The sequence below is a fragment of the Chanos chanos genome, chromosome 2 (assembly GCF_902362185.1).
Source record: "Chanos chanos chromosome 2, fChaCha1.1, whole genome shotgun sequence".
Classification (NCBI taxonomy): Eukaryota; Metazoa; Chordata; class Actinopteri; order Gonorynchiformes; family Chanidae; genus Chanos; species Chanos chanos.
The window spans coordinates 48,880,125-48,889,135 of NC_044496.1; the positions used below are offsets into that span (position 1 = coordinate 48,880,125).

The 9,011-nt window shown below is 43.1% G+C and overlaps 2 protein-coding genes across 2 annotated transcripts in view; one reads left to right on the top strand and one right to left on the bottom strand.

Annotated features, from left to right (window-relative positions):
* Window positions 1-2,512: 2,512 nt before the first annotated feature.
* Window positions 2,513-3,374, bottom strand: purab (purine-rich element binding protein Ab). Its single transcript, XM_030766222.1, has one exon. It carries the CDS (start codon window positions 3,359-3,361, stop codon window positions 2,513-2,515), a length of 849 nt encoding a protein of 282 aa, XP_030622082.1. The 5' UTR covers window positions 3,362-3,374.
* A 2,637-nt stretch (window positions 3,375-6,011) lies between these two features.
* The window catches only part of nrg2b (neuregulin 2b), a 35,208-nt gene continuing 32,208 nt past the window's right edge, over window positions 6,012-9,011 (top strand). Inside the window, exon 1 of the mRNA XM_030792788.1 lies at window positions 6,012-6,423. Within this exon, the coding sequence (XP_030648648.1) occupies window positions 6,012-6,423 (412 nt within the window). The remainder of the gene's footprint in view (window positions 6,424-9,011) is intronic.

Here is a 9,011-nt window from a genome sequence, read left to right on the forward strand (position 1 = left end):
GTATCTAACAGAGCTCCCATTCTGTATTATTATCTCTGTTGCCTATGGCAGAGAATACACTGCTGACCTCTACAAAAGAGAAAAACCCAAACTAGTCAATGAGTCTGGGCCTCCAGCTTCTCTTCTCTGTATGAGAGTGTTTACGACAGTCAAGCTGTCTCTCTCTCTCTCACACAGAGATCTTCAGCAGTCTAATTCACACTACCCATCAAATCCTATCAATACTGGATCACTATTACAACTGATAACAGAAAAATCACCTCAAAATATCATTTTCCGTTCAACACTGGTGACTGACATCTTTCAAGACGGAGAGGAAATAGGTAAATCTTTTTTCTTTTTCTTTTTCTTTTTTAATTTCACAACATTCTTCAGAGATTCTTCAAATAAATTATTGAAACTCTCCATATGGAAAGCATTGTGCCTTTAACATTGACATCAATAGAGAGAAATAAGCAACTTAAAGAACTACTCTAAGAGCTCTTCAAAGAGCAGATTTTGTTTTTTTCAAGTTGCCCCTACTGTGCCGTTCAGTTCCAATTTCTTTACACAACATACAACACTTGGATGTAGCTGCTTGACATCCAAATGAGTCACAGCAATTCTCCCCATCTCCTTGAGGACACATAGGGTTAGTGGAACTAACCTAGGGTTTCTGACAAGGTTACAGCTTACAACGCAAATTTTAGTTATCTTTTCATGACCACAAGTGCGGAAAGAAGCTTCACATCGTCACTAGAAATGTAGGCCTACGTTCAGCCGCATGCGTTCAAATAGTAATTTTCTGTAGAGAGGACAACGTTTTGATCGACACACATACAATGCCACTGTTGGCACGTACAATATTGCACACTATACTGTTTTAGCGATGAAACCCTTGTGAGAAGAACCAAACAGAACAGAATATTGAGATCGACAAAACGTGGAGTGACAATATTAAATCAGCAACTGATAAGCAAGACCGGTAATTCCCACTTAGTGTGGGCTTTAGCACCATACAAAATTGGCTACTGCCTCGACCGTTAGCCTAATTATATAGGCCTACAAAGCGTAACGCAGGACTGTAGCAAACAGACATCCAAACCACATCCACTTTATGCGTATTTTTGTTGTTGTACACGGAGCATGAAGAGCACAACTACACCGTCTCTCGGTGACTATGTTTACATCAACGCTGCTTGTTTTGGAATCATCATCGTTCAGATGACAAGGGGAAGGAATCCCCCCTCAAAAGTATCTCTTTTACAAGTTATTTATAGTTTGGCTTTTGTAAGTCCTTCAGAAGCACAACAAGTGGCATAGCAATACACTGTTGTGACCCAAAACATAAAGAAAACAAACAGCGGTCGAAAGGATCGGACACGTAAAGCATGTAAACGTGTGGAGTATAAGGCACCAGGTTGTTTTTGACGTTGTAGAGGATGCTCCGCGCAGGTTCACATGCATCCGCGCCGTTTTACGCAACTCATGCTTGCACTGGTGGACAGCTCCTTTTTCTAAATATTTCCCCCCCACCCACCCCCGGAAAAGAAAAATTCCCACAGAAAACGTGGGTAATTTCATAAGGATCTAAATAGATCTGATTCACAAAATCATAATTTGTAGTTCTAAGTTAGCACTTTAATGAAACAATTCGCCCAGTGTCTATGGGCATGGTGCAATAGGGCTGATATTTAAGAGTAGGAATATACGTTTACCGGTCTGAAGCGATGGCTCTCCGACCCGACAATGCTGCCTGTTCATTCTTCTTATGTACAAATCTGGTATAGAAGCGCACTGCAAGACGTGCTGTTTTATAGAATCCCATCATCTCTGTATACATTTCAAAAGGCAAACGAGTAGAAAACTCCATTTCTGGTCCTCCATATGCCTTTTTTCAGATAGAGGGTAGACACATGCTGCTCTTGAGATTGACTGCGCGCAGTGTTTTGGAGTGCACGTGAAATACAGAAAACACTGTATCCTAAACGTACCTTAGACTCTATGGGTACTTGCATTGACTGGTTCTGAATATTTCTGAATATGTTTGCCTTGTGCTGAAGTCAAATTTCAGGACTCAGTAATAATAATAATAATAATAATAATAATAATAATAATAATAATAATAACAATAATAATATTTTTAGTCTAGCAAACTTTTTTGTTTTGTTTTGAATTTGCACTTTGGAAATTTTGTTGTAATAGCTTGGACGTGTACAAAACTTACAGGTTATTAGGGATATAGGCATCACATTTCCAATCTATTTTCCTATCACTGTCATCATCCAGGAATCAGTCCATATATAATGTTATTGATAGCAGCGGCTTACTGTTAAATGGTAGGTAAGTGGCTAATCTCCGGCGATGAGTGAAGAGATGTAACTGTAAGTCTGTGAGGGTTGTGTAGGGCAATCCCTTGGAATTCTTTCCTTCTTTCGCTCTCTTCTTTACAGTAACGCTTGATTATAATGTCATTCGTTTTTTTCTACAATTTTAATGTTCTTTTTTTTTCTGGTGGATATACAGATATCCGTTAATCCTCGTCTCCATCGTCTCCGTGTAGGCCCTCCGGTAGCAGCTCGCGCGCCCTCCTCTCTCTGCCTCTCTCTTGAATCTTTTTCATCTCGTCGGCGTATTTACAGAACGTGGTACCGAATTTGGACCACACTTTGCAGGGCACTGTGATGGAGTTGCGATAGGTTGGCTTCACCTCGCTGACCCTCATGAAAACTCCGTATTTATTCGAGCCCACGTCAAAGAAGAAGCGTTTGTTGTCAACAGTCAATGAGGTGCCCTCTGGCAGTTCTGCGGGCTCCTCGTCAACTCCATAGTCGTCGATAAGTTTCGCCAGAGCGTCTCGGAACTCGATTAGCCCCTGGGCAGGAAGAGCGATGGTCTGGCCTTGCGCCGTTCCCAATCCGGGCCCCCGATTCACGGTCTGTCGGATCCTCAGAAACCGCCCCCTCTGATTCTCCTTCAGATCCATGTAGTACTTCCGATTCTCTCGAACCAGAAACTCACTTTTAAGCGCCCGTCGTGGTTCGTCCTGCACAATGTCCGGGTTGCTGGGACCCAGCTGAGCATAGTGCTCGATGAAGTCTCCCAGGTAGTCGCGAAACTCTACGGCTACTGACATCGACAGAGTCAGACGACTCTTATTTCCCCCGGCCCCGACCTCGGCTATCTTCAGAAAGCGGCCTTTGACGTTCTGCTTCACGTCCAAATAGAAGCGTTTGTTCTGAATGTCAACCCGTTTTGAGGCGAGCTCCTCCGTGTCATGCTGGAGTCGTGACGCTGCGCCCATCGCGCCCGGATGCATTGGGCCGGCGCCGGGGCCCGTGGCGAATCCTCCTTGCTCACTTCCACTGTCTCTATCCGCCATGATGCAGCCTCCCCGCTTACCTTCTCGCCGTCTCCCTCAGCCTGCTGCAACCCCAACTACCAGGCAAATACACTTGCACTCTCGCGAGATCTGTAGATGACACTCACGGGTTGGAATAATATTAGTACTGTTGGTTCACTGTAGTCCAGGAGATGGACGAAATTAAGGGTGTGTTCATTACAGTCATATCAGCGCCTTCTATGCGCAGAGCTGCAGAAATGGAGAATGTCTACCCATAGGTTTTAAACAGAATTTATGTTTTAATTTGCGTGTTTGTATAGTTGTTTGTTTGACTAAAGTTTTGTCAATATCTGAAATTACATCAAATTGTATCAGAGTTCCATATTATTTCCATCACTTACAATAATTAAAGTGGACTCAGTTCTTACTACTGTATTCGTTCAATTTAAAATTATTACATCAGTGACTCCAATGATTCCTCCAGTTATTTCAGAAACAATAATCATGTTTTAATGACAAGTGCACACAAAATAAAACAGGCACCCATGTCACTTGCATAATTAACCCTAACACGATCTTGTAAAACACAATAATTTATGTAAAATATGAGCGTGGGCGAGTATTTTAATATGTTTGAGGAGTAACAGTTGGCAGACGGAGCCTATTGGACCACCTCAGTGGTCTACAGCACTAAAGCATTTGGATTCAGTTGCATGGCAAACATTTTCTGAGATCAAAATTCGCGATGAGGCCATCAGAGAAAACTAAATAAATAATAATAAAAAAAGAATACTGTTTGCGATTCAAATACAATAATTATGGTAGATTAAGGGGAGATAACCTGCTGCCCCTCTTCGATTCAGGACCACGGAGAGCGCCCGGGTGAGGCAAGAGTGCATTTAAATTAACTGATTAATGAAAAGCTGAATGAACCACAAAACACTAGATAGCGCAAAAGAGACAAGGTGTAAGTGAAAGAGAATCTGACGTATCGCCTTTGTGTAGGCTTAAATATAAAACCAAAGCCTTTATAGCATCCAACATGAAAACAAGCACCAGACTGACACAAACTCTCCTCCTTTAAAAGAAAAAAGAAGTCTTGAAAACTTTTCTGGGCAAAAAATGTACAAAAAAATGCAACATCGGAGGGTTTTTTTCTTGGAAAAGAAACTGATTTTCGCCTGAAAAAACTAAACATCAAAAACTGTGCGTATAGGGTACCTCTTCAAAAAAATCGTCATATGCTATGCTTTTTACACACACGTCTCCAACTGCAGATGTCGCCCTAAAGCAGCGCATCACAGCAGCTCAACTGCACATTCAGTCTTTGACGGCGCATTTACTGCTGTGACCAGATGATGCAACCATGTATATACACTTTACCAAACAATAATATTTAAAACACCACTGAGGTTCTTTTCAGCCCCTATCCTATAGCTGACAAGTATTTTTTCCCGTAAATGTATGCACTGGTATTTGGCATGACGCAAAAATCATTGTACTTCAATTGTAGACCTTGCCTTGTCTCAACCAAATACCCGCAGGACCTGTTGCCTTCCTAAATATGGCTGGTGGGGTATTTAGGGGTCTGCTCTGTTGATGCTCGGCTGGTTGTTTTTAATGGCATTTTTTTTCTAAATGTGACCTGAATGCAGTATTTGTGCACTAAAAGAGGCACAATGTAAAACTCATTGTAGATCGGCCGGGTATGATGGCATAGAGCTACTTTCGCAGCGTTAGTCATCGCATCTAAGGCTGCAGTCTGCGGTGCCCAGCGGATATTCTATATATTCTTTATTGGGTAACGGGAACTGTTCCTCACAAATGATCAACAACTACACAAGAAAACACCTCATCTCGCTCGTAGGGTAGCACTGTGTCAATGCATGCCTGTGAGATTTGGCTCTCAATTGAGCTTTGGTTGGGGTGGGTTTTTCGTTGACCTACAGTCGTCGCATGTGGGTTGACTGTTGCACTGTTGCTCTGATCATTAGGGCATTTGCGCAAGAGCTTCCAGCAGACGCCACAATCCGGCCAGGTGATATTTGCTCACGTAAGCCGCTGGTGTGTGATGGGCGCACGGGATGCGAGCAGAGGGGACGCGCTTGTTGCATCGTTCAACTGAACAGCTCCCGCGCGTGTTGGCGTGTCGTCTCGTTTAGGAGAACAAATCAGCTGGCCACTCTGTCTGCAGACCATAAACCGTTTCTTGGGAGAAGCATTTTTCCTGCCGCTTATTTTCAGCATACTGAATAAAAATCCTGTCTTAAATAGACTTTTTTTAAAGGTTGAGCGCCCACCTGGGCGATGTCATTAGCTGGATAATGCGCGAATAGAAGCATCTCGTAGAAGCAGATCTTGCATGGAGCGTAATTTATGAATGTATTTCAGTGTTTCGGAATTGAGTTGAAGGAGAATGCAGCAACGGGATTTTTCAGCCCAGCTCCAATGACCAGGGCTGTTTCCGGTTTCTAAGTGGCTGGTGTTTCCCCATCGCGGGCTGCATGGGGATAGCGGCACACTCAGATGGCATGGACACTTGCGCAAGGTCTGCCGCCGCTCTGCCCCGCTACCGGAGCCTATTCACTGTCCCCTATCACCTCAACCCTACTCCACCATCCGCGCCCCTCGTCTGCCCTGAGAGCACTGCAGCACCGCGACCGGCCGCCCCTGAGCCACAGCAGACGGTATGAGGAGGCTTGATCCGGTGCATTTCTCCATGCTGGTCATCGGGGTCTCCTTCGCCTGCTACGCCCCGAGTTTGGATTCTCTGCAGGACCAGGCTTACCGATCGGCAGTGGTGATCGAAGGCGAGGTGCGCTCGTTGCCTGAGAACGTCTCTGTGGAACCGTACAGTGTGAATGTCAAAGTGCTGGACGTGTGGCCGTTGAACAGCGGCGGGCTGGAGCGCGAGCAGCTCGTAACCGTCGGGGAATTCGGCTCGGAGGCTCCGTGTGTTGCAGTGGAAAAGGACCACAGATATATTTTTTTCATGGACCCAACAGAGGAGCCCTTAGTATTCAAAGCATCGTTTGCTCCACTGGACACCAGTGGGAAGAATCTAAAAAAAGATGTGGAGAGCATATTGTGTGAAGACTGCGGTAAGTTTATTCTTTATTGCCCACTGTTAGGGCGCAAGGTTTTGCTGTGATGATGCAAGGTACGCTTGCGTGTAAGATCATCTATAATCGATAACGCATCTCAACCTTCCATCTTCTCGAAGAAGAATATGCGTTTTTTCCTCAAAAGAGCATAAATTGGCTACAGAGGTGTGCTTAAGCAAAGAATGCGCGCGCGTGTGTTTTGGGCGTCTCTGCAGTATTGTTCCAATTATCGTATAAACATTTAGAAATACACAAGTGGACACGGACACACACACACACATACAAGGCAGGCAAAGACCTCATCAACTTGATAGACATGTATCACTCAATCAATTATATTTGATCATTCAGCGTTCTGGGGGTAATGTTTTAATCGACATGTGATTTGATTCATATTTTTCTCATACAGTGACTCTTAACATGGGAACCATGTGATTTCAAATGATGCAGTGAAACACACGATGTAACATAAGATCATGTAGTCATGTAATCTCTCAGCGTTGTTTCTGATATAGCCTTTGTGTGGCAAAATACTCTGTCAACATCGCTTTAGTTATATGCCTCACCACATTCAGAAATGTCCACAGATAATGTAATGCAGATATCAACATATCAATTAGTTTTCAATCAGCACGGAGCACGAAACCACGTGATGGGAAATGGGAAATTAGCTGGCTGTGGTTGGTTACGGTGCTGGTAGATTGGGTGGCAGCTCCAAGGCCTTGACTAGGAGGGATTCCCATACAGTTTTAGACAAGAAAACCTCGCACGATAATATTTTAACTGAGCTAATGAACGTCTTCTCCTATAATTCACCATTTGTTGTGGTAATCAAATATTTCTTTAATTCTCAAAGCTGTTAATTACCAAAGACCCGTATTCAGGCTTTATTGCTTTAGAGTTGTGACTGTATTTTTTACATAATAACGTAGACCACTTTGAAGACATATTAGCTGTACATCTATAATGTATTCTTTACCATCCCAGTATACTTAGCACTAATGATGTGATTCAAACAGTGTTCTCAAATCAACCTGTGCTTTTCTGAATATAGCAGCAGACAAATGTATCCCTTTATCTGTAAACTATGGGGAATCAATATTACACTGATCCATACATTGTTTATAATAATCAGGAACAAACACATAAAGCAACCTCTGCCCTTGAATAACCAGCCTAGTACCTTCTGACTTATCTGGTATGATCTAATGACCTTCATGGCTTTAGAAATAGTCATTTCTCTGATTGAAAGCTTAATGTCGATAATTTATTAGTCACACTCCATCTCCACATGAACTGTGGGTTTGAAGTCTGTGTAAGAATACTGATGGATATATGTGTGTGCGTGTGTGTGTGTGTGTGTATCATGTTTTCTTTTATTCAGGAATTTAATGTGAGTTGTGGACATTGATGAAGTCAGTTCTCTCTGTGTGCCCCAGGTCTTGAGGGGGACATAGCGCACTTACACAGAGGACTAACAGACAGAAACACAGACCAGAGGCTCTCTTAGTGGTTGTAATCTCTCTCTCTCTCTCTCTCTCTCTCTCTCTCTCTCTCTCTCTCTCTCTCTCTCTTGCTTTCTTCTTTCTCTTTTTTCTTTCTCTCTCCCTCTCTCTCTCTTTCTTCCTCTTTTTTCTGTGTCTTTCTCTCTCTCTCCTCTTCCACTCTAAGATCTAAATTTAGATTCTGTAAGGTGACATTAACCAATCAATGACTTCTTACAGCAATGAATTGAATTAAAGTAATGTGATGGGTCTTTTGTTTACCCTGTTTTGCCTTTCAGTCAGTGGGCATTTTAGGGGTTCAAGTAAAGAGTTTAGAGTAACATATACTTTTGCACATAACCTTTTAGGGTAAAACCGTTTTTTGTGTGGACAAAACAATCAGAGCTAAAACATGACATGCGGCTGAAGAACCAGGGCCAGTCTCATGCTGTGGTAGATATGATGTAATATTAATGATAGTAGCCCAGTTGTCATTCTGTAACAGCACCGGGTGTTTGGTGTCAACTACGCTACATAAACAAAAATAGCGAAGCTTACCTGAAAGAGACATGAAGACAAACTAATATTCACACCCAACTGAGTAAACACTACTGTTGTCACTGATGGTTTGTGTGTGTGTGTGTGTGTGTGTGTACGCTGGCCAGTACTAGACAGAGTCAGTGAAGGCCTGCCTACAACAGATACAGCAGAACGGCCCTGTACTGCTCATGCTGGAACAGTCTCTGAGCTGACATTAATGTTCCCATATGCTGTATTACTGAGAGATTTTGCCTCACCTCACCCACTGCGTGCTGCAGATGCCTTGCTGAGAGAGAGAGAGAGAGAGAGAGAGAGAGAGAGAGAGAGAGAGAGAGAGATCTGGGGCTTTTATGAATTATGCAGGCTGAAAAACAGAGTGCAGAGTTTTAACCAGACCATGTCCTTTTTTCATCATCTGACAGTGATTTACACATCAGTGTGATGGTCATTGGCTGTGTGTTTCTACTAAACTACTCAACCATCCTGCCCCTGAAATTTCACTGTCTTAGGTACGAATGGAGTTAGTTACAGTTTACAGAAAGGTGAGCAACATGGGTAATC

Bases quoted from the DNA above. Each gene is read 5' to 3' on its own strand.
- purab (XM_030766222.1), bottom strand. From the start codon at position 3,361: ATGGCGGATAGAGACAGTGGAAGTGAGCAAGGAGGATTCGCCACGGGC.